Raw genomic sequence first — 24,814 nt, forward strand, 5'->3', positions numbered from 1 at the left:
GTGTGCAGGAGAGGTGCTGAGTATAAGCTCTGTGTGCTCATGAATTTTGGTGGCTGAAAGTGTGGGCTGGCCTCATCCTAATAAGTGTGGGGTTATGGATTGCCTTAAGGAATTCTCTGGGATTTTGCAAGTGGGTCCCTGTGCTTGGTCTGTCTCAAGGTTACCTCCTGGAACTTTGAAGTAATCACGTAATTAGATACATGCATACAGTTAGGTAAACTTGCAGCGTAGGGGAGTTTATGGTGAGAAAGGAGAGGACATGGTCTTTCAAAGAAAGTGCTGGACGCAGTGCCTCACACCTGTAATCCCAGCACTTTGGGAGGCTAAGGTGGGTAGATCACCTGAGGTCAGGAGTTCAAGACCAGCCATGGCCAAGAGGGTGAAACCCAATCTCTACTAAAAATGGGAATTAACCAGGTGTGTGGGCAAATGTCTGCAGTCCCAGCTATTTGGGAGGCTGAGGCAGGAGAATTGCTTGAACCTGGGAGACAGTTTGCAGTGACCAGCCATTGCACTCTACCCTGGGAAAGAGCAAAACTCTGTCTCAAAAAAAAAAAAAAAAAAGTGCATTTCAGGCCAGGTATGGTACTCACCCCTGTTATCCCAGCACTTTGGTAGACCGAGGCAGAAGAATCATGTGAGGCCAGGAGTTCAAGACCAGCCTGGGCAATATAGTGAGATCCTATCTCAAAATACAAAAATTAGCCAGGAGTGGTCAGATGCCTGTAGTCCCAGCTACACGGTAGGCTGAGGCGGGAGGATCGCATGAGCCAGGAGGCGGAGGCTGCAGTGAGCCGTGATTGCACCACTGCACTCCAGCCTGGGGACAATGGGAATGAGACACTATCTCAGAAAAAATAAAAGAATATTTCAAGGCTGTAGTGTATGACTACAGAGGAAAAAAAATAGGTTTCTGCAGTAAGCATCAAGGTTACATCTTGAGACTAGAAGTAAAGAAAAAAAGGAAAAGTTTTTTGCATTTTTTTTTTTCAAGACGGGGTTTCACCATGTTGGTCAGGCTCGTCTTGAACTCCCGACCTCAGGTGATCTGCCCGCCTTGGCCTCCAAAGTGCTTGGATTACAGGCATGAGCCACCACGCCTGGCCCCCCCGCTCCACTTTTTTTTTACGACTCAGTCTCGCTCTTGTCCACCAGGCTGGAGTGTAATGACTGGATCTCAGCTCACTGCAACCTCCGCCTCCCGAGTTCAAGCAAACTTCCTGCCTCAGCCTCCCAAGTAGCTGGGATTACAGGCGCCTGCTACCATGCCCTGCTAATTTTTGTATTTTTAGTAGAGACGGGGTTTCACGGTAATGGTCAGGCTGGTCTTGAACTCCTGACCGCAGGTGATCTGCCGGTCTCAGCCTCCCAAAGTGCTAGGATTACAGGCGTGAGCCATCATGCCAGGCCGAAATTTTACAGTGTGTTTCAGGCCAGACTTGGTTATAGGGAGACATATGTGGTTGTCAGGATTGGGGAGGAGCTCCTGGTATGGAGTGGGTGGAGGCCAAGGATGCTGTCCAGCCCCCAGCAGTGCCTAGGACAACTCCACCCCAGAGAATGATCCCTCCCAAATGTCAGCAGTGCAGAGCGGGAGACCCTGTGTTAATGGTTTGGGAAAATAATAGCGTTTGCCCTCTGCTCACAGTAGACACCTGAATAAACGCCCAAAGGAGCAAGCTATGTAAACCAGGGGAACCCCCCAGCTCCTGGGACTCTCCTCCTCTCTCCCTCCCCACTTAGGGTGTAGATTTCAATGTGTGCCGCCTCCTGGGACCTCAGCAGGGCAGAGGATGGTGGGACGCAGGGTCTCTGTCAGAGGTCTGTGGAATCCCCTAATACAGGGGTGATTTTGCCCCCAGGGGACACCGGGCAATGTCTGGGGATATTTGTTGCTGTCATGACTGGGGGTGCTCCCGGCATGCAGTGGGTGGAGGCCAGGGACACTGCTCAGCTCCGTGCAGTGCCTGGGACGGCCCCACCCCAGAGACCAACCCCACCCCAGTGCCAACTGTGCAGACGCTAGGAAACACTAATTTAACTCCATTGCTCAAATAAGACGGTCAATTCATGTCATGTTTAAGGGGAAATCAGCTGCTGTTTTTCCGTTTTCTGTCCGTGTCCTTGGGTACATTGTTGCCTGACTCCAGTGAGAACCAAGGAGTTTCCTGCCAGGATCATCAGGAGTCCTTGCTGGTATGGGATGGCTGGTGGAAGACCCTTCTCTTGTCTGTGGCCGCTCATACCCCAGCTCCTCAGCCATCCAGGACCAGGACTGGGGTGGGCGGGTGGGGGGGGAACGTGAGTTTTTCCCGGTAGTGTGCTAATCATTGCCTGGTCTCCTGACATGTTCATGGATAAAACAGCACTCCAGGCACCGGGCGTGGTGGTCACACCTGTAATCCCAGCACTATGGGAGGCTGAGTCGGGTGGATCGCAAGGTCAGGAGTTCAAGACCAGCCTGACCAACCCGGTCTCTACTAAAAATAGAAAAATTAGCCGGGCATGGTGCTGCACCCCTGTAATCTTAGTTACTTGGGAGGCTGAGGCAGGAGAATCACTCTAACCTGAGAGGCACGGGTTGCAGTGAGCCGAGAGGGCACCATTGCATTCCAGCCTGGGCAACTCCATCTCAAAAAAGAAAAAAACAGAACAGCACTCTAGGAACCTATTTCCCTCTCAGCTAGTTGCTTTTTTTCTTTTCTAAATAAAAACTCAGACTGCTGTGAGTTTTACTTTTTCTTTATTTAGCTTAAATACACATCTCCCCATCCCTGGATGTGTCACGCAAACTAGCCAAGAGCCTCTGTTTTCCTGATTTGTTTAAAAAAAAAAAAAAAAGACAGCCTTTATTTGGTAAGTCATTAAATCCAAAGCCTAGATTTTCTGTTCCTAAAAAAAATGAATCTAGGCCAGGCGTGATGGCTCATGCCTGGAATTCCGGCACTTTGGGAGGCTCAGGCATGAGGTTTGCTTGAGGCCAGGAGTTTGAGACACACGTTGCCATCTCTGCAAAAAAAAAAAAAAGGAAAAAAGAAATTACTGGGTCCGGCGGGGCACTCCTGTCATACTCAGGGAGCTGAGATGAGAGGATCACTTGAGTCCAGGAGGTCGAGGCTGAAGTGAGCTCTGATTGCACCACTGCACTCCAGTTGGCTAATTTTTGTATTTTTAGTAGACGGGGTTTTACCATGTTGCCCAGGCTAGTCTCAAACTCCAAACCTCTGGTGATCCACCCAACTCAGCCTCCCAGAGTGCTGGGATTGAGCCAACATGCCCGGCCTTCTTTGGGTTTTTTTGTTTTGCTTTGGGGCTCAAGCTAGTTTGAGTGATGATTTCAGCCTCTACTGATAGGACCGTTTTTTTGTTTGTTTTATGTTTTTGTTTTTTTTTTTTGAGACAGAGTCTCGCTCCGTTGCCAGGCACCAGGCTGGAGTGCAGTGGCGCCATCTCGGCTCACTGCAACCACCGCCTCCCGGGTTCAGGCAATTCTCCTGCCTCAGCCTCCTGAGTAGCTGGGACTACAGGCACACGCCACCACGCCCAGCTAATTTTTGTATTTTTAGTAGAGACCGAGTTTCACCATGTTGGCCAGGATGGTCTGGATCTCTTGACCTCGTGATCCACCTGCCTCAGCCTCCCACAGTGCTTGGATTACAGGTGTGAGCCACTGATCCTGGCAGGACTGTTTTTGTCTTTGTTTTTGTTTTTTTGAGATGGAGTTTCACTCTTGTTACCCAGGCTGGAGTGCAATGGCGCGATCTCGGCTCACCGCAACCTCCGCCTCCTGGGTTCAAGCAATTCTCCTGCCTCAGCCTCCTGAGTAGCTGGGATTACAGGCATGCGCCACCAAGCCCAGCTAATTTTTGTATTTTTAGTAGAGACAGGGTTTCACCATGTTGACCAGGATGGTCTCAATCTCTTGACCTCGTGATCCACCCGCCTCGGCCTCCCAAAGTGCTGGGATTACAGGCGTGAGCCACTGCGCCCGGCCTAGGACCGTTTTTGTTTTTTTTTTTTTTTTGGTAATTGACATTGTTCTTTATCCAGAACCTTTCAAAAGTAACCTGATTAACAGCTGAGTGGGCTGGCTCACACCTGTAATCCCAGGACTTTAGGAGGCAGAAGCTGAAAAATTGCTTGGATCAGCCTGGGCAACATACAGAGACCCTGTCTCTTCTTTTCTTTCTTTCTTTGTTTTATTTTATTTTATTTTATTTTATTTTTTTGAGACGGAGTTTCGCTCTTGTTACCCAGGCTGGAGTGCAATGGAGCGATCTCGGCTCACCGCAACCTCCGCCTCCTGGGTTCAGGCAATTCTCCTGCCTCAGCCTCCTGACTAAGGTGGGATTACAGGCACGCACCACCATGCCCAGGTAATTTTTTGTATTTTTAGTAGAGACAGGGTTTCACTGTGTTAGCTAGGCTGGTCTCGAACTCCTGACCTCACGATCTGCCTGTCTAGGACTCCCAAATCGCTGGGATTACTGGCATCAGCCACTGCACCTGGCCATCCCTTTCTTAAAAAAGAAAAAAAAGGCCGGGCACGGTGGCTCAAGCCTGTAATCCCAGCACTTTGGGAGGCCGAGGCGGGTGGATCACGAGGTCAAGAGATCGAGACCATCCCGGTCAACATGGTGAAACCCCGTCTCTACTAAAAATACAAAAAATTAGCTGGGCATGGTGGCACATGCCTGTAATCCCAGCTACTCAGGAGGCTGAGGCAGGAGAATTGCCTGAACCCAGAAGGCGGAGGTTGCGGTGAGCCAAGATCGTGCCATTGCACTCCAGCCTGGGTAACAAGAGCGAAACTCCATCTCCAAAAAAAAAAAAAAAAGAAAAAAAAAAGTAAGTTTGGGTGCAGTGACTCATCCCTGTAATCCCAGCACTTGGGAGGCTGAGGCAGGCAGATCACCTGAGGTCGGGAGTTTGAAACCAGCCTGACCAACATGGAGAAACCCCATCTCTACTAAAAATACAAACAAAAAACAAAAAACAAAAAACAACATGTAGCCTGGAATGGTGGTGCCTGTAGCCTCGGCTACTCAGGAGGCTGAGGCAGGAAAATGCTTGAACCCGGGAGGCAGAGGGTATGGTGAGCCAAGATCACACCATTGCTCCAGTCTGTGCAACAAGAATGAAACCCTTCTGAAAAAAAAAAGAAAGAAAGAAAGAAAGAAACAATGTTTTGAATTATGAAAAGAAATATTTTTAGACAGTGTAATGAAAACAGAAAAAAATTAATAAAGTGAAAACAAATGGCCGGGTGCGGTGGCTCACGCCTGCAATCCCAGCACTTTGGGAGGCTGAGGCAGGCAGATCACGAGATCAAGAGATTGAGACCACCGTGGCCAACATGGTTAAACCCCATCTCTACTAAAAAATACAAGAAAATGAGCTGGGTGTAGTGGGGCGCGCCTGTAGTCCTAGCTACTCAGGAGGATGAGGCAGGAGAATTGCTTGAACTCGGGGGGCAGAGATTGCAGTGAGCTGAGATGGCACCACTGCACTCCCACATCACGCCTGACGACAGAGTGAGACTCTGTCTCAAAAAATAAAAAATAAAATAAAAAATAAAGTAAAATAAGGCCGGGCGGGGTGGCTCACTTGAGGTCAGTGAGCTCACTTGAAGGTGGGTGGATCACTTGAGGTCAGGAGTTCAAGACCAGCCTGACCAACGTGGTGAAACCTCATTAAAAAAAAAAAAAAAAAAAAAAAAAAAAAAAAAAAAAAAAGCTAGGTGCGGTGGCTCACGCCTGTAATCCCAGCACTTTGGGAGGCTGAGGCGGTTGAATCACGAGGTCAAGAGATCGAGACCATCCTGGTCAACATGGTGAAACCCCATCTCTACTAAAAATACAAAAAATTAGCTGGGCATGGTGGCGCGTGCCTGTAATCCCAGCTACTCAGGAGGCTGAGGCAGGAGAATTGCCTGAAGCCAGGAGGCGGAGGTTGCGGTGAGCTGAGATCGCGCCATTGCACTCCAGCCTGGGTAACAAGAGCGAAACTCCGTTTCAAAAAAATAAATAAATAAAAAATAAAAAAATAAAAGAGATGGAGTCTTGCGCTGTCGTCCAGGCTGGAGCGTAATGGTGCCATCTCGGCTCACCGCAACCTCTGCCTCCCAGGTTCAGGTGATTCTCCTCCCTGAGTCTCCTGAGTAGCTGGGATTACAGGTACCTGCCACCACGCCCAGATAATTTTTTGTATTTTTAGTAAAGACGGGATTTCACTATGTTGGCCAGGCTTGTCTTGAACTCCTGACCTCAGGCAATGCACTCACCTGAGTCTCCCAAAGTGCTGGGATTACAGGCATGAGCCACTGTGCTCAGCCTATTATTTTCATTTTAAAACTCAGGAAACAGAGGTACAGCCTCCTAACCATGCAGTTGTCTTTCCTCACATCCACTGCCCTGTGGGGTATTTTCTTTCTTTTCTTTTCTTTTTTTTTTTTTTTTTGAGACGGAGTTTCACTCTTGTTACCCAGGCTGGAGTGCAATGGCACGATCTCGGCTCACCGCAACCTCTGCCTCCTGGGTTCAGGCAATTCTCCTGCCTCAGCCTCCTGAGTAGCTGGGATTACAGGCACGTGCCACCATGCCCAGCTAATTTTTTGTATTTTTAGTAGAGACGGGGTTTCACCATGTTGACCAGGATGGTCTCGATCTCTCGACCTCGTGATCCACCCGCCTCAGCCTCCCAAAGTGCTGGGATTATAGGCTTGAGCCACCGCGCCCGGCTCTCTTTTCGTTTTTTTTGAGACGGAGTCTCATTCCATCACCCAGGTTGGAGCTCAATGGCGTGATCTCCACTCACTGCAACCTCCACCTCCAGGGTTCAAGAGACTCTCCTGCCTCAGCCTCCTGAGTAGGTGGGATTACAGGCACCCGCCACCATGCCCGGCTAATTTTTTGTGTTTTTAGTAGAGCCGGGGTTTCACCGTGTTGGTCAGGATGGTCTCGATCTCGTGACCTTGTGATCGGCCGCCTCGGCCTCCCAAAGTGCCGGGATTGCAGGTGTGAGCCACCGCACCCGGCCCTGCAGATTATTTTCTGGGTATGGGGTGGTTATGAGGCTGTGTTCCCTCTAGCTCACCAACACCCCAGGCAGGGGTCCCCATCGGTCTAGGTCTATGCTGTGCCTGAAGCATTACTAAAAACAGGGCCCTGCCCTTCGAGGGAGACTGTACGTGCAAGCTGGGAGGATTCTGGGGCCAGACTCGCACCCACCCACAGGGCAGATGGTCCAGCTGCTTCTCTCCAAAGCCCTGGCCAGGACGGATGTGGGTGTCCGCCGGGAGCTCCATTGCAAGCCGTTTATGTTCACTCTCTCCTGGCATAACCTTTTATTTTATTGTGAGGGGAGGACGTCTTACTGATCTGAGTGTCTGCTTTGCCAGGGCAGGGCGTTTTTGCGTTTTTTAATTTTTTCAGACGGAGTCTTGCTCTCTTGGGCAGGCTGCAGTGTAATGGCAGGATCTTGGCTCACTGCAACGTCTGCCTCCCGGGTTCAAGTGATTCTCCTGCCTTGGCCTCACCACACCCAGCTAATTTTTGATTTTTAGTAAAGACAGGGTTAATCATGGTGGCCAGTCTGGTCTCAAATTCCTGACCTCTGGTTATTCACTTGCCCCAGTTTCCCAAAGTGCCAGGATTATAGGCGTGAGCCACCGTGCCCGGCCCTGGTGGATTGTTTTTTTTTTTTTTTTTGAGACAGAATCTCACTCTGTCACCCAGGCTGGAGTGTAATGGTGCGATCTCAGCTCACTGCAACCTCCACCTCCCAGGTTCAAGCAATTCTCCTGCCTCAGCCTCCTGAGTAACTGGGATTACAGGTGCACACCACCATGCCTAATTTTTGTGTTTCTAGTAGAGACAGGGTTTCACCATATTGGCCAGGCTTGTCTTGAACTCCTGACCTTGTGATCCATCTGCCTCGGACTCCCAAAGTGCTGGGATGACAGGCGTGAGTCATGGCACCCAGCAGTGTTTTCTGTTTGTTTTTGTTTTTGTTTTGTCACGGTCTGGCTCTGTCACCCGTGCTAATTTTTGTTGCGGTTGAAATTTTTGTAGAGACGAGGTCTCTCTGCGTTGCCTGGGCTGAACTTTGGTTCTCTGTGATGTCCCTGTTCTCCAGCACGCATGAGTGCAGGCTTGTTGCTACTATTCTGGCCGGGCAAATGGGATCACCCCTGCCTCCCCTGGGAGCCCTGCAGCAGCCTCCCAACCCTCCCAAGATCAAGTGGGCACGGTTGCCACCTGTCGACCAAAGGCGGCCGCACCGGGTCCCAGGGTTGGGGCCGGATGCTGGAAGCAGATACTCAGAGCCCTTCCCAGAAGGTCCACACCCGCCATGCTTGGCTGGACAGGCGACAGTCCTGGCTGGAGAACCAGAGAAGAATCACACTCCCCGACCAGCAGCTCGGAAGTGAAAAAGCCCTGCTGACATTGGGGTCAAACATGGAGTCTGCTGCCCCCTGCTCACACCGGACAGACCCCCAGGATCAACTCCTAACGGGGCAGATGGTGTGAACCCCGGCACTCCCTCCCCTCCCGCTCCCCACGCAGGGAGTGAACTTTCTCCTTTCTTTTCTTTCTTTCGTTCTTTCTTTCTTTCTTTCTTTCTTTCTTTCTTTCTTTCTTTCTTTCTTTCTTTCGTCTTTCTGTCTTCCTTTTCTTTCTTTCTTTCTTTCTTTTTCTTTTTTTTTTTTTTTTGAGACGGAGTTTCGCTCTTGTTACCCAGGCTGGAGTGCAATGGCCCAATCTCGGCTCACCGCAACCTCCAACTCCTGGGTTCAGGCAATTCTCCTGCCTCACCCTCTGAGTAGCTGGGATTACAGGCACGCGCCACCATGCCCAGCTAGTTTTTTTTTTGTGTGTGTATTTTTAGTAGAGACGGGGTTTCACCATGTTGACCAGGATGGTCTCGATCTCTTGACCTTGTGATCCACCTGCCTCAGCCTCCCAAAGTGCTGGGATTACAGGCTTGAGCCACTGCGCCCAGCCAAAAGAAATGTTTTTTATAGAGATGGGGGTCTCGCTATGTTGCCCAGGCTGGTCTCAAACTTCTGAGCACCAGTGATCCTCCTGTCTTGGCCTCTCAAAGTGTTTGGATGACAGGCTGATGCCACTGTGCTCACCCCACTCCCCTAGACAGAAGTTTTAAATACGTTATTAGGTTCAGGTGATGTCCTGAGGGTGGGCCCACATCCAATCTGACTTGTTTCTTTTTAAGAAGAGGCGATTGGGCCAGGCCAGGTGGCTCATGTTTATAATCCTAGCAAGTTGGGAGATTGAGGTTAAGAGGATTGCCTGAGGTCGGGAGATCGAGACCAGCCTGGCCAACATCGTGAAACCCCCGTCTCTTCTAAAAATACAAAATTAGCCAGGCGTGGTGGTGTGCACCTGTAATCCCAGCTACTCAGGAGGCTGAGGCAGGAGAATTGCTTGAACCCAGGAGGTGGAGGCTGCAGTGAGCCGAGATCGCGCCATTGCACTCCAGCCTGGTGACAGAGTGAGACTCCATCTCAGAAAAAACAAAAAAGTAAATAAAAAAATCAGACAGCTGGGGGCCGGGTGTGGTGGCTCGCACCTGTAATCCCCACACTTGGGATCACCTGAGGTCAGCAGGTTGCAACCAGCCTGTCCAACATGGTGAAATCCCATCTCTACTAAAAATACAAAAAATTAGCTGGGCGTGGTGGCGGATGGCTATAATCTCAGCTACTCAAGAGGCTGAGGCAGGAGGATCCTTTGAGCCTGGGAGGCGGAGCTTGCAGTGAGTGAAGATCACGCCACTGCAATCCAGCCTGGGTGACAGAGTGAGACTCCATCTCAAAAAAACAGAAAAGAAAAAAGTTAAATAAACCCAATACCTGGTGAGCTGCTGTGAGCAGAGGGTGCTGGTTGTGTGGAGGGGATGGGGCTGGATGCCTGCAGGGAAGGTCCCTGGGAGGGTCCTCTGTCCTTGCCTGTCCCCTCCCTGCCCTCTGACCCGGTGGTTGGGCGATGCTATTTTTAGGTCCCCCCAACTTCCTTCCTTGTCCTGTCAGAAACCCATTTCCTGAACGGGTCACACTCTCTCCCCCGTGGGAGGGGTGTCCCTCCCAAGCCCCCACCACCCCTGAGCCTGAAAAGGCAGGCTTCCTGTCCCTTCCTCACAATAAGCCTGGCTACAGAATCTTTGAGGCCAAGCTCAGAGTGACAATACAGGGACTCGTGAAAAATTTGTACGATTTTTTTTTTTTTTTTGGAGACGGAGTCTCGCTCTGTTATTCAGGCTGGAGTGCAGTGGCGCAATCTTAGCTCGCTGTAACCTCCGCCTCCCAGGTTCAAGCGATTCTCCTGCCTCAGCCTCCCGAGTAGCTGGGATTACAGGTGCCCACCACCACTCCCAGCTAAGTTTTGTATTTTTAGTGGAGACAGGGTTTCGCTGTGTTGGCCAGGCTGGTGTGGAACTCTTGGCCTCCCTAAGTGCTTGGATTACAAGTGTTAGCCACTGTGCCTGGCGTGGAATTTTATTTATTTATTTATTTATTTAGTTTTTTGAGAGATGGAGACTCTGTTGCCCAGGCCAGAGTGCAGTGGTGGGATCCTGGCTCACTGTAACCTCTGCCTCCTGGGTTCAGGGGATTTTCCTGCCTCGGCCTCCCAAATAGCTGGGATTTCATGAGCCCACCACCACACCCAGCTAATTTTTGTATTTTTAGTAGAGACAGGGTTTAACTATATTGGCCAGGCTGGTCTGGAACTCCTGATCTCGTGATCCACCCACCTTGCCCTCCCAAAGTGCTGGGATTACAGGTCTCAGCCGCTGAGCTCAGCCCCATTCTTTTTTTTTCTTTTTCAGACTGAGTTTCACTCTTGTCTGCCAGGTTGGACTGCAGTGGTGCCATCTAGGCTCACTGTACCCTCCCTGTCCCAGGTTCAAGTGATTCTCCTGCCTGAGCCTCCCGAGCAGCTGAGACTACAGGCACACGCCACCACACCCAGCTTTTTTTTTTTTTTTTTTTTTTGAGACGGAGTTTCGCTCTTGTTACCCAGGCTGGAGTGCAATGGCGCACTCTCGGCTCACCGCAACCTCCGCCTCCTGGGTTCAAGCAATTCTCCTGCCTCAGCCTCCTGAGTAGCTGGGATTACGGGCACGTGCCACCATGCCCAGCTAATTTTTTGTATTTTTAGTTGAGGCGGGGTTTCACCATGTTGACCAGGATGGTCTCGATCTTTCGACCTTGTGATCCACCCGCCTCGGCCTTCCAAAGTGCTGGGATTACAGGCTTGAGCCACTGTGCCCGGCTATTTTTTTTTTTTTTTTTTTTTTTTTTTGAGACAGAGTTTCGCTCTTGTTACCCAGGCTGGAGTGCAATGGCGCGATCTCGGCTCACCGCAACCTCCGTCTCCTGGGTTCAAGCAATTCTCCTGCCTCAGCCTCCTGAGTAGCTGGGATTACAGGCATGCGCCACCATGCCCAGCTAATTTTTTTGTATTTTTAGTAGAGACGGGGTTTCACCATGTTGACCAGGATGGTCTCGATCTCTTGACCTCGTGATCCACCCACCTCGGCCTCCCAAAGTGCTGGGATTACAGGCTTGAGCCACCACGCCCGGGTTTGTTTTTTTTTTTTAAAATAAAAAAAGATGGAGTTTCACCATGATGGCCAGGCTGGTTTTGAACTCCTGACCTCAGGTGATCCACCCACCTTGGCCTCCCAAATTGCTAGGATTACAGGCATGAGGCACCACGCCCAGCCTAATTTTTTGTATTTTTAGTAGGGATGGGTTTCATCAAGTTGGGCAGGCTGATCCCGAAAGCCTGACCTCGTGATCCACCCACCTCCACCTCCCGAAGTGCAGGGATTACAGGCATGAGCCACTATGCCCAGCCTCCATTCTTTTAAGTAGATGCTGAAAAGTTTAAATGTTAGAGTTTAATTGCAAAACTTATTTATAAATCTAGTTTTAGGCCAGTGTGGCTCACACCTGTAATCCCAGCATTTTGGGAGGCTGAGCTGGGCGGCTCACCTGAGGTCAGGAGTTCTAGACCAGCCTGGCCTACGTGGTGAAACCCTATCTCTACTAAAAATACAAAAACTAGCCAGACATGGTGGTGGGCACCTGTAATCCCAATTACTTGGAAGGCTGAGACAAGAGAATTGTTTGAACCTGGGAGGCGGAGATTGCAGTGAGCCAAGATGGTGGCACTGCATTCCAGCCTGGGCAACAGAGGAGATTCCATCTCATAAAACAAGAGAGTACAAATTTATGAAAGAAGGCTGGGCATGGAGGCTCATGCCTGTAATCTCAGCACTTTGGGGGGCTGAGTGGGGAGGATCGCTTGAGGCCAAGAGTTTGAGACTTGCCTGGGCCACATAGCACAATCTTATCTTCACGAAAAATTGAAAATTAACTGGGTGTTGCCACTGCCCTGATTGAAATGTTAATCTCTTCTGGATACACGCTTACAGAAACACTCAGAAGTGATGTTGTGCCAACTACATGGTAGCCCAGTCAAGGTGACACATAAAAGTAGCCATCACATCGTGCAGATGAATTCTCTATAAACAGAAATAAGACTATTTTCTGAAAAATCCAAGTTGGCTGGGTGCCGTGGCTCACGCCTATAATCCCAGCACTTTGGGAGGCCAAGACTGGTGCATCACGAGATCAGGAGTGTGGGAGCAGCCTGGCCAACATGGTGAAACTTCATCTCTACTAAAAATACAATACTTAGATGTGCTTGGTGGCAGGCGCCTGTAGTACCAGCTATTCAGGAGGCTGAGGCAGGAGAATGGCTTGAACCAGGGAGGTGGAGGTTGCAGTGAGCCCAGATTGTGCCCCTGCACTCCAGCTTGGGCGACAGAGCAAGACTCCATCTCAATAAAAAAGAAGAAAGAAAGAAAAAGAAAAATCCAATAATTGCCAGGCACTGTGGCTTGAGCCTATAATCCTGGCACTTTGGGGGGCTGAGGCAGGAGGATTGCTTGATTCTTAGAGTCTAAGCCCAGCGTGAGCAGCAAAGTAAGGCCCTATCTCTACAAGAAATATAACAACTAGCCGGGCATGGCAGTGCACACTTGTGGTTCCAGCGACTTGGGAGGCTGAGGCAGGAGAGACACTTGTACCCAGGAGGTGGAGGCTGCCGTGAGCCAAGATCAAGCCACTGCACTCCAGCCTGGGTGACTGAGCGAGACTCCATCTCAAAAAAAAAACAAAACAAACAAACAAAAAAAACAAGAGAGAATCTTCGAGTGATGAGTATGTGGTGGAAATGAATCAGGTGCTGGGACAGAGGTAATGGGGTAGAGGTGTGTGTGTGGTTGGGATTAGCTGGGGGTGGTGACAGGAAGCTAGTGGAGGATGTACCCTTCCAGTAGAGCCTGAGGATGGCGGAGGAGGGAGCCATGGGGCGATCTGGGGAAGGCACTCCAGGCAGGAGGCACAGCGTGTGCAAGGGCCCTGAGGCGGGAGCCCACTGGCCAGGTCAGCATGGCGGCAGAGCACGAGAGGAAGAGGGACCAGTGGCTCTCTCCATTTTTCTTTTCTTTTCTTTCTTTTTTTTTTTTTTTGAGACGGAGTTTCGCTCTTGTTACCCAGGCTGGAGTGCAATGGCGAAATCTCGGCTCACTGCAACCTCCACCTCCTGGGCTCAGGCAATTCTCCTGCCTCAGCCTCCTAAGTAGCTGGGATTACAGGCACACACCACCACGCCCAGCTAGTTTTTTGTATTTTTAGTAGAGACGGGGTTTCACCATGTTGACTGGGATGGTCTCAATCTCTTGACCTCGTGATCCACCCGCCTCGGCCTCCCAAAGTGCTGAGATTACAGGCTTGAGCCACCGTGCCCGGCCTTTTTTTTTTTTTTTTAATAGAGATGGAGTTTCACCATGTTGGCCAGGCTGGTCTTGAACTCCTGACCTAGTGATCCACCTGCCTCAGCCTCCCAAAGTGCTGGGAATACAGGTGTGTGCCACCACACCCGGCCTCTTTTTTTTTTTTTTTTTTTTTTGATATGGAGTCTCGATCTGTCACCCAGGCTGGAGTGCAATGGCACCATCTCAGCTCATGGCAACCTCTGTCTTCCAGGTTCCAGCGATTCTCCTGCCTCAGCCTCCTGAGTAGCTGGGATTACAGGCATGAGCCACTATGCTAGGCTAATTTTTGTATTTTTATTAGAGACGGGGTTTCACCCTGTTGCCCAGGCTGGTTTTGAACTCCTGACCTCAGGTGATCCACCCACCTTGGCCTCCCAAAGTGCTGGGATTACAGGCTTGAGTCACCACGCCTGGTCCCTCCATTTTCAATGGTATTTTTTTCCTTTTTATATATATTTTATTATTTTATTTATTTATGTATTTTTCGAGACGGAGTTTTGCTTTCATTACCCAGGCTAGAGTGCAATGGCGCGATCTCGGCTCACCGCAACCTCCGCCTTCTGGGTTCAGGCAATTCTCCTGCCTCAGCCTCCCGAGTAGCTGGGATTACAGGCACGTGCCACCGTGCCCAGCTAATATTATGTATTTTTAGTAGAGACGGGGTTTCACCATGTTGACCAGGATGGTCTCGATCTCTTGACCTCGTGATCCACCCGCCTCGGCCTCCCAAAGTGCTGGGATTACAGGCGTGAGCCACCGCGCCCAGCTCAAAACATTTCTAAATGTTGATGTCTTAGTTTTTTTGACGTCCGTGTAAATTTTGTTTTCAGGCGAGTACTTCACAGGCCTCAAACGATTCTGTTCTCCGGAATGAATGAAACCTGCGTTTGGCGCCGCCCACAGAACGAAAGACCACGCCCCTCGACGGACCAGCCCCGCCCCCGCAGCCTAGGCCCCGCCCCCGTAGCCCAGGCTCCGCCCCCGGACGCGAGTTGTGCGGTCGCTCGGCGCCTGCAGTCCCCCGCGCACTGCGGTGCGTCACTTCCTGGGCGGTGGCGAGAACGAGGCTCGCTTCCGTCCGCGGGGGAGCTGCGGCGGTGGCGGCGCAGGAGGCCGGGCCGGGGCGCGGAGAGACCGACGGACGCACGGGCGGGCGGCCGGGAGCCATGGAGCGCGGCCCTGGGGCCCGGGGGCGCGGGCCGGGGTGGTGAGTGCTGGGCAGGGGCAGGGACAGGGGCGGGCGCGGCCGCGCGGGGTGGCCTCGGTTCCGACCGCGGCCGTTTGGGGAACCGGGCAGAGCCGCGAGGCCCTGGCAGCCCGGCTGGACGCCCCCGAGCCCTTGCAGTTCTAGGGCGGCCCGGGTCCTGCAGGGGAATCCACAGAAGGGGCGGCGGGTGAGCCCCTGTGACTGGGAAAGCGCTGTCCCCATCCATTCAGCGCTCCGGCGTGGGGTGCGCTCCCACCCTCCTAGGGACGCAGCCCCTGTCTTCGGGGAGCGCCCCTCTGAGCCGCGGACTCCGCTCTTTCCCCTGAAACTGCCCCCCCCATTCCGACCCCCGTTTCGTCGCCTGGTTCCCCCTGGCAGCTCCCAGGGGCCCTTCCGAGCCCCGCTTCCCAAGCAGCTCCTAGTCGCTGTTCTCTTTGTCAGGCGTCTTCCTGCCGCCCTGACTCTTGGGCAGGCCTCCCCGCCTCCGCTCGCGTGGGTTCTCGGGGATGCAGCCCTTCTCCTGGCTGTCTGTCCCCTTCTCGGGACTTCTCCGTGACCCCGCCATTTCTCGCAGGGTGAAGTTCAGACTCCGCAACGGGGCTCTGGCGGGGGCGACCTCACCCGTCCCAGGCTCTCTCTTGGCACCCGTCTGGTCTGCTCTAGCCAGGAGCCTGCTCTGTCACCTGTGGGGTTTTGCCCCTGCTTGTCCCTCTGCCCCATCTCCTGTCACCTGGCCCGTTTGTCCGCCTTCTGATGGCCGCGCCTCCCCGCAGGCGGGTTTCCCACCCTGACTGGCTGGGTGAGGTGCCACCACAGTCTGCCATATGTAGGTCATCTTCCAGTGTCTTGGCTGCTGGGTTGCTTGCTGGTCCTCAGAACACCTCCAGCTCGCAGAGGTGTGCCCACTTACGGTGCTTGGGTACAGAATTGGTGGGATTCAGGGTGTCGAGGCTGTGTGCCGAGTGAGTGAGTGAGGTGTCTGGGTTTGCAGTCCCCAGTCCAAGCCTATTAGTGACATAGGGAGGTTCCAGGTACCTGTGGCTGGAGAGAGGACTTTCCCTTCCCTGTCAGAGCTGGCGGGCCTTGGGGATTCTTTCCTTCTGTGCTTCTTCCTTAACTCTTTGCCGCCCACCATCTGCCCCATTCCTTTGGTGAGTGGCAGGTCATGGGCCTGGCCTCATGGAGTTTCTGTTGTGGGGTTGAGGGGAGATTGCGCCCAATGTGTCAAAAATACAAGCTATGGGAAGGAACCCGGAACCTTGAGAGCGTGTAAGTGTCCTGCCCCGACCTGGAGGACTCCGAGAGCCTTGGGAGCGAGGTGCAACGGGTCGTTGGGATAGGCAAGGCTGTCTAGTGAGGTTGGGGAAGGGAGTTCCCAGCAGGGGAGCTCAGGCGGGAAGGATCAGTGTGGCTTGTCTCCGGGCAGCCATGGGTGGCAGGTGTGAGATGAGTGAGTGCGAAGAGGCCGGCCTGAGCCGGACTGCAGACCTGGCAGGCTGTGGAGAGGGCTTGATTTCTACCCAGAGAATAACAGGAGGCACACGGACACCCCAAACTGGAGGTGGTGCCATCGTGTTTGTGTGGTGAAAGATGGTTTTGCTGCTGGGGGCGAATGTCCCGGAGCAGGTGATCAGCCTGGACGGAAGCTGTTGCTGTAGCCGTGGTGAAAGGTGATGGAGGCAGGGACCGGGAGGTGGCTGATGGGAGACAGGGGCACCGCCGGGCTGGTGATGGACCAGCTCAGGTCCGGCGGGTAGAAGGAGGTGTCAAGGATAACAGCTTTGTGTCTGGTGCGGTTCGTGGGGCCCTGGGTCATCTTCGGGGTCTCCAGGGGCCTGCTCCCTGCCTACTGGGTACTCAGCAGACAGTGGCATGATGCCACCTACTCCGGGCCCTCCAAGCACCAGCACCAGCGGGCCACACGGTGGGGCCTGGAACTCTGAGAATACTTTGAAAGCTGATGATGTTGTGGATGCTGGCCCCATCATTCTTTGGGGCATGTCTGTCCTGGGCCCCTGGTCCCCAGCGGTGACACCCAAAACTCCAGACAGTGACAGATTTCCCTGGGGGAGACTCGCCTCCATCTGAGAAGCAGAACCCGCGCGGTTGTCCGTCCCCCTGAAAAGTGCGTGCACGCGGGACTGGCCTCCGCCTGCGGGTCTGGGGCACCCTGCGCCGCCGTCCCTGCCCCAGCCTGTCTTGCACAGCTCCCTCCTCTCCCTGTGAGCCCTTAAGTCCGGGTCATGGGAACGTGGGTCCTACATCCCGGGTCCTGAGGGAGCAGGTGTGTTTCTGGGCCTGAGGCTGCTCCTTGCTGGAGAGGGCGTCCTCAGGGACTGTGTCTGTGTGGCCTGCGGCCTTCTGCGTGTCCATCTGTGCCCACATCTGCCTTCGAGCCTCACCTCCCTGGCCCCGCGGTTTTCTCATGCTGTGACCCAAAAGCTGAGCGGCCCAGGGTGTCCTGCTGCTGACTGAGTTGTGAGCGTGTCGCTCGTGGCTCCAGCGTGAAGGAGAAGCGTGGCCTGCGGATAGGCGCCCCTCAGACCTCGGTGTCATCTCTGCGTCTGTGCCGGCAGCTCCCTGCACTGTTGTGGTGGCTTCAGCCACTTCTCAGTTGTCACCTTCGTTCATTTCGTGACGTTCTGCAGAAGGGAAGACGGTCCGAGCTTCCCCTGAGCCAGGCGCCTCCACTCCCTTCCTCCCCTCACTTGACTTCCTGTGGGGTCTGTGGTGTCTGCGTTTACAGAGGAGGATGCTGAGGCCTCAGGAGGGCAAGTGACTCACCCAAGGCCACAGAACCCTAAGTCAGCACAGGAGAAGGCGCCCCTGACCCGCACCCTCCCCTGCCCCTCAGCAGGCCTGTCCCCAGCACAGAGAAGAGCCATTGTGGCGCCCTCGGGGCCCTGGAGCCTGGAATGTATCCTGCCTTTGTTTCTAGAACTTTGTTTGTTCTGTTTCCTCTGTCTCCAGACGTCGCAGGCCGGTGGGGCCTGGCCCCTGTGCTCCATCACGTAGCAGGGCCTGTTGGGGTTCCCCATGGGTCCCTTCAGTCTGAGCCCTGTCCTTGCCCCACGGAGGGGAACTAGGGTGCAGAGATGGGCTGGGGTGGGGGTGGGCAGGCAGCAGTGCAGACTGAGTCCTGGGGGCATGGGGTTTCCCTGGTGCTAGGGCTGGGCATTTTGGGGGTGGGTGGGGCTGGGGTCATATCCCTGCAAGCTGTGGCTGTACTCACATGGCAAAAGGGGGTGGGGTGATGGCCAGCTGAGGGAAGGTGGGGGCCTTCATCCCACGGAGAGGGGTCCGAGTTTGGGGGTCCGCCGAGCTGCAGGGCACAGTGCCTGACAGATTGAGGGAGGGCCCAGGGGATGAGAACGGGCCAGACCCGAGCCCATGCCGCACCCTCGCCCCTGTGGATGCCCCGCCTCCTGGGGGCACCCAGCTGGACCAAGGCACCTCCAAAGGGCCCCACACACCCATGTTCCCCTGCAGGGCTTCCCATGGCACGACATGGAGACCGGTGGTTGCAAGACTCCTGGGGGCTCGGCTTGGACCGCGATGGGGCTGGGCCCTGGCCTCCTAACGGGGCTCTCGTCTGGGGCGGTAGCTGGGGGGGCGCCCTCCCCCCTGCCCGCGACTCGGAGCACCCCCACCCCTTCCCTGCCGGGCCAGGCCGGGCGGCGTTGTTGGCGGGGGCCCCGGAGGAGGCCCGGCCCGGGCGGCGCCCGCCATGAACGGGCTGTCGCTGAGTGAGCTCTGCTGCCTGTTCTGCTGCCCGCCCTGCCCTGGCCGCATCGCTGCCAAGCTCGCCTTCCTGCCGCCAGAGGCTACCTATTCCCTGGTGCCTGAGCCTGAGCCAGGGCCTGGTGGGGCCGGGGCCTCCTCCTTGGGGACCCTGCGGGCCTCCTCGGGTGCACCCGGGCGCTGGAAGCTGCACCTGACGGAGCGCGCCGACTTCCAGTACAGCCAGCGCGAGCTGGACACCATCGAGGTCTTCCCCACCAAGAGCGCCCGCGGCAACCGCGTCTCCTGCATGTATGTTCGCTGCGTGCCCAGCGCCAGGTGAGCAGTGCGGCCGCGCCCACGCTGGGTCACCCTGTGCTTGGGGCTCCCGTTTCCGCCCGGGGTGCTTGGCACGGTTGGTGGTGCCCAGAGGGCCCGAGCCTGCTGTGAAGGGCTGTCCCACCGGCATGGGTGGTGTCACGGCCAGGCCGGCCTCATCCCTCTGGTGATTTCCTCTTGCAGGTGAGGACACCAGGCTCAGGGAGGCCCTCCCCAGCTGGCATGGGTAGGCAGGCTGGGTGACTCCAGCGGCCCAGCACCTTGGTGGTTGTTTACCGGGCGAGAGGTGGGGCACGGGCTGCCCTGGCCTGTGGGTGCTTCCGCCTTCTCACCAGGTGGCGTTCTGACCAGATCTGAGTCCAAAGGGCGAGCCTTTACCTTCCGGCCGGGCTGGGCAGGGGCCTGGGGGAACTGGAGGGAGCAGTCCATGGGAGGGCCAGCCTGGCCGCCTGCTCCTGGCATGATCTGGGGCAGCTCCCGGGCGGGGAAGCAGACAGGCCTTGCAGCACGGCCTCGGGGCTTGGGCAGGGTGGTGGGGCAGGAGGGGCTGTGCGAGTGTGAGCAGGGAGTGGCTGCGTTTGCTTGTTGGGGACAGGGTTGGGGTCCATTTGTCCCCCAACAGTGAGGAGACTATTCTGTGAGGGGGCAGATAGCTCTGCTGGCTCCCCTGGGAACGTCCTGAAAGGTGGGCCTGTGTGCTCCCCTCCCCCGCCCCGTGCCAGTGTCCAGGCTCCTCCGGGGAAACGCTCTGGGGCAGCAGAGCCCCTGCAGCTGGGCACACTCGGCCAGTCTGTCCCAAGCAGGTGATGGGACCAGTGGGCCCAGTGTCCTGCGTCACACATGGAAATCCTGAGGCTCCCCTGCTGGCCTCTGCAGCCTGGGCTGCGCGTCCCCTGCCAGCTCTCCTGTCCTCTCCCTGTGGGGAGCTCTTGGAGATGGAGCTGGGCTGTTGTAGCCTCCCCTCCTGTTTCGGCCCCCTCGCGCCCTGGGAGGGCAGTAAACGAGGCGCTGGGCGTGGCTGGCCACAGGGTGGGCTGTCAGTCGCGTCCCCCTGCCCTGGAGCTGGGCGTCGGGATGAGCGGTGTGAGCGGCCCTCTCCGGCCTGCCGCAGGTACACGGTCCTCTTCTCGCACGGCAACGCCGTGGACCTGGGCCAGATGAGCAGCTTCTACATCGGCCTGGGCTCCCGCCTCCACTGCAACATCTTCTCCTACGACTATTCTGGCTACGGTGCCAGCTCGGGCAGGCCTTCCGAGAGGAACCTCTATGCCGACATCGATGCCGCCTGGCAGGCGCTGCGCACCAGGTGAGGACGGCCCCGGGGCAGCTCACCTGGGCACACCTGAGAGGACGCCGGGCTGGGGGCCCGGGTGGGCTTCCCTGGGAGGAAGGTGGGTGGTGTGGGTGGCCCTGCAGGAGGGGAGGCACCATGGGCGCACGGGGCCAGAGAGTGGGACAAGTGAGCTTGGGAGCGTGGGTGCTCACCTGGGAGCCCCTGGCCTGAGGACTGGAGGAGGCTGAGCTTGTCACAGGGGCGTGGAGGCCACCCGGTGGGAGGGCTGGGTGGTGTCTGGGGGTCTGTGCACGTGTGGCTGGGAGCCCACGGGCCAAGGCAGCACTTGGGGCGCAGGTGAGGCCGAGGCTGCTGCGTCCATGTCCTGGGGCCTGGCCCATGAGGCGCTGTGGCGGTGAGCTGGGCCAGCCTGGGCGGGGCCTGCAGGGTCAGGTACGGGCTCCCAGCACACACTCTAGGTCTGGCCAGCCTTGACGCCAGGCCTGGCCCTCCTGGTCATCGGGATCCCCAGCCCCACACTAGCTTGGCCCCTTCACCGGGGTCTGAGCACCGCCCGGGCCGGTGCTGCTCTGGACAAGGAGACCCGGGTGGGCCTTTGGAGGCCTTTTCTGCTTGCCACCAGCTGGGGCTGTCTGTCTGGGTCCTGCTCGGTGACCTGTTCCTTCAGGAACTGAGCGCAGCTCTGAGAAGTCGCAGGCCCTGGGGAGGTGGGGTCCTTGTTGCCTTGGTAATAGCCGGGCAGTGCCTGCTAAGGGCCTGGGAGCTGGGTCCCCTGGCACCACCCTGGCTCTGGGGGCCTGCATTGGGCTTCCTGGCAGTGCGGGGCGCTGACACCGAGCACCACTTCATGTGGCGTCCTTGGCCCCCTCTCCTGCCCGAGACACTGGCAGAGTCACACCCGCCATGGCCAGCTCTGAGCTCTGTCTGCTCGTTCGTCTGTCCTGTTACCGCTTTGTCCTGCAGGAACCTCGGCCCGGAGCCGTGAGGGGGAGGGCGGAGTGGTGACATCCAGGTGGCAGCTCGGGGCTCCTGCTTAGAGAAGGAGCCCACACCGCACCCCCACCCCAGGCTGCATGTGTAACCCCAGGCGGCCTGGGGGCGTGGACGATGTACAGGCGACGAGCTACACACTCCTTTCCTTTTGGAAGCAAGACAGGGCTGGGCTGGCTCAGCACACTGCTGGCCTTGGCTGCCAGGGAGCAGACCAGGGAGGCGGAGGCAGTGAGCAGGGGCCACAGGCACAAGCCAGGCAGCAGCCCTTTGGGGCATGGGCTAGTGGTGAGCTGTGGAGTGCTGCCAGGGGGCTAGGGGTCCAGGCCAGGGAGAGAGACAGTCCTGCTGGTGGAGTCCAAATGCCAGGCAGACGGGATGCACCCCTGCCCATGCTTCTTCCTCGGAGGACAGCATCTGCCCAGGATCAGAGGCTGGAGCACATGGGAGGAGAGCTGTGGGATCCCGGCCTGGGCAGGGTGGCGGGTAGGTTCCCGTGTGGTTGGGACTGAGCACAAGGGAGCCTTGGAGCTGGCGCTGGATCGGCTGGGCCAGGGGTGGCAGGCACACCAGTGACTCAGGGCGAGGGCGGCCCAGGTGGGGGCTGGTGGTGCTGAGGTGGCTGAGGACTTGTCCACTCACAAGGGAAGGTGCCGCCTCCTCAGCCGCCACCCTTGATGCGCACCTGGGTTGTGCTGGCACCTCATTGGGTGTGGAGACATCGGGGGACACAGCTGCCTGAATTGCCCATGGCCAAGGGGGTGGGCAAGGGCTACAGGGAGGAAAATCGTCCTCTGCCCGGGCCAGCGCACCAGGACCGGCTTTCTAACCCGGGCAGGAAGGCGTGAACGTTCAGGATGTAGGGGACGTGCAGTTCCCAGTGTGTGCCTAGGGGTGACCAGGAGGAGAAGAGGCGCCAGGGCCTCCCCTACCCTTGCCCGAGGGGCACTCCTTACACGGGATCCCAGCAGATCCTGTCTAGGAAACGCCAGTGAAGGTAGCACCAGGGAACGGGGCGGGGCCGCCGGCTCCGCCCACCGCCGCAGTGTTCGGGGGCTGGGGGCGACTCCGGGACTGGTGTGGAGCCTGGGCCTGACCCACGGACTTGGCTGCGCGGGGAGACCGGAGGGTCACATCTGGAGCTGGGCTCGGGGGCGCCGCCGGCGGGAGGGGTGCACGCGCATCGGAGACCGCGGCTGACCCTGCCCCGGCGCCGCCAGGTACGGCATCAGCCCGGACAGCATCATCCTGTACGGGCAGAGCATCGGCACGGTGCCCACCGTGGACCTGGCCTCGCGCTACGAGTGCGCCGCGGTGGTGCTGCACTCGCCGCTCACCTCGGGCATGCGCGTCGCCTTTCCCGACACCAAGAAGACGTACTGCTTCGACGCCTTCCCCAAGTGAGCTGGCCGGCCCGGCCGGGGCAGGGCGGGGGCGGGCCGGGGCCGGGCGGGGCGCGAGTTCTCACCCGCCGCACGCCCCTCCCGCAGCATCGAGAAGGTGTCCAAGATCACGTCGCCTGTGCTCATCATCCACGGCACGGAGGACGAGGTGATCGACTTCTCGCACGGGCTGGCGCTCTACGAGCGCTGCCCCAAGGCCGTGGAGCCGCTGTGGGTGGAGGGCGCCGGGCACAACGACATCGAGCTCTACAGCCAGTACCTGGAGCGCCTGCGTCGCTTCATCTCCCAGGAGCTGCCCAGCCAGCGCGCCTAGCGGCGGCCGGGCCCCAACCGGCCGGACCTCAGCAATAAGGCGGCCCCCGGACCTCACCCCGCGCTGGCCTCCCGGGGGCTGCATGTGGACCCCCTGCCCCGACCCAGGGGCCGTGGACAATGTACAGGCGAGAGAGCTACGCACTCCTTTCCTTTTGGAAGCAAGAAGAAAATACGTGCAAACGGAAATTAAAGATTTAAAATTTTAGGGCTGCTCTCCTTCCTTTCATGGCTCTGCTCACTCTCCTGAGGGCTCGGCGAGGTCGAAGTTGGCCGGGATTTCCCGGTTTCGTCCCCGAGTCTCCAGGAGAGACCAGCACGGACCCCCTTGTGGGTTTTACTCCCTGTCGAAGCGGGGTGGGTCTGGGTCTAGTCCGGGGGGCCCTTAGAGAGCTGAGTGCGCGGTGATGGATGGGGGCAGCAGGTGAGCCCTGCTGGGTGGCTGCGATGAGGACGCCAGGTGTGGGGACCCTGCTGCCATCCCGGGACTGCCCGCAGTCCACGACAGCTTCCCGTCGGTCCCGGGGCCCCACTGCAGAGGGGTCGGGACGGCGCACTCTGCGTCCTCAAGTGCCGTCCCGGTCGGACCCCAGAGCTCGGGCAGGCCGCTTCCTTTGTAGACGGCGAAGCTGGGGTCCAGCAAAGGGCGGTGGCAGGTGCTTGGGCCCCCAAGGTCTCTCCTGAGAGAGGGAGCCGATCCTGGAGCTGGGGTCACGAGAAGGGTTCCGACGATCTCTAGGCCAGAAGCCCTAGAACCGGGAGGACTCGGGAACCGGTGGTCTGCCGTCCACCAAAGGTTCGGGCGTGGTTCAGCCTGTGTCACGCGACCGAGACCGTGGCGAGGCCAGGACCCCAAGCCACCTCCGACTGGCTCTAGTCCGTGGCCCCTTTAAGAGGGGGCGGTGCTTCAGCCTGGGCGCGGGAAGGACGCCGCGTCACGTGCGGGGCCACAGCACGGGCGGAAGCGGAAGTGGCGGCGCGTGCGCGGAAGTGGAGATGGCGGTAGCTGCTGGCGTCAGACGGTGGACCAGGAGGCGGCCTCCTCGGTGGTAAGTGGCGGCCGCTGGGACCCAGTTCAGGGCCCGTCCGGCTGGGCCTTGCCCCTTTCCGGTCGCTCCCACGCCTTCCCTAGGCCTCGAGTCCCTCGTGGGCGCGTGAGGGCCGCCGCGGGGTCCGGGTCGCCAGGCAGCGCCTGCCGCTCCGTGGGAAGCGGTGCCACGGGACGTTCGGAAGGAGACCTCGCTAGAGCAGGGCGCGCCCGAGCTCCTGGCCGACCACGGGGCCTTTGCACGGACTGGGCTTTGCGACCGCAGTGTCCTCCCTCTGTCCCTGGTCGTGCCCCATGCCTCCCAGCGCGGCTCACGTTTCGGAACGCGTCTGACTTTCTGCCTCGCGAAGATCCTCCCCGCTTCCCGCGCCCCTGCTCGCTGCTGCCGCTGACCCCTGGGCGCTGCGCTGGTGCAGAGCTTCAGAACCTAAGCCCCTGCGAGCTGGGACTCCGCCGTGTCCTCATTGCCGCCAGTGCAAAGCAACTGCTTGCAATAGAACAAAAGCGTGTTCAGGTTCACAGAGTAGAAAATTCAGGGAGCCTGAAACGGGTATTTGGTGAAGACTTGATCTGTTTCTCTCTTTCCTTTCCTTTTATTTTTAAAAGACAGAGTTTCACCATGTTGGTCAGGC

The 24,814-nt window shown here is 56.9% G+C and overlaps 1 protein-coding gene across 1 annotated transcript; it reads left to right on the top strand.

Moving 5' to 3' along the window:
- Nucleotides 1-14,895: 14,895 nt before the first annotated feature.
- ABHD17A (abhydrolase domain containing 17A, depalmitoylase) lies at nucleotides 14,896-23,342 on the top strand. The gene is made up of 5 exons (XM_039465672.1): nucleotides 14,896-15,076; nucleotides 18,566-19,135; nucleotides 20,247-20,441; nucleotides 22,640-22,819; nucleotides 22,910-23,342. The coding sequence occupies exons 2-5, from the start codon at nucleotides 18,804-18,806 to the stop codon at nucleotides 23,133-23,135; spliced, it is 933 nt and encodes a 310-aa protein (XP_039321606.1). The 5' UTR covers nucleotides 14,896-15,076; nucleotides 18,566-18,803; the 3' UTR covers nucleotides 23,136-23,342.
- The last annotated feature ends 1,472 nt before the right edge of the window (nucleotides 23,343-24,814 follow it).

The sequence above is a fragment of the Saimiri boliviensis genome, chromosome 14 (assembly GCF_048565385.1).
Source record: "Saimiri boliviensis isolate mSaiBol1 chromosome 14, mSaiBol1.pri, whole genome shotgun sequence".
Lineage (NCBI taxonomy): Eukaryota > Metazoa > Chordata > Mammalia > Primates > Cebidae > Saimiri > Saimiri boliviensis.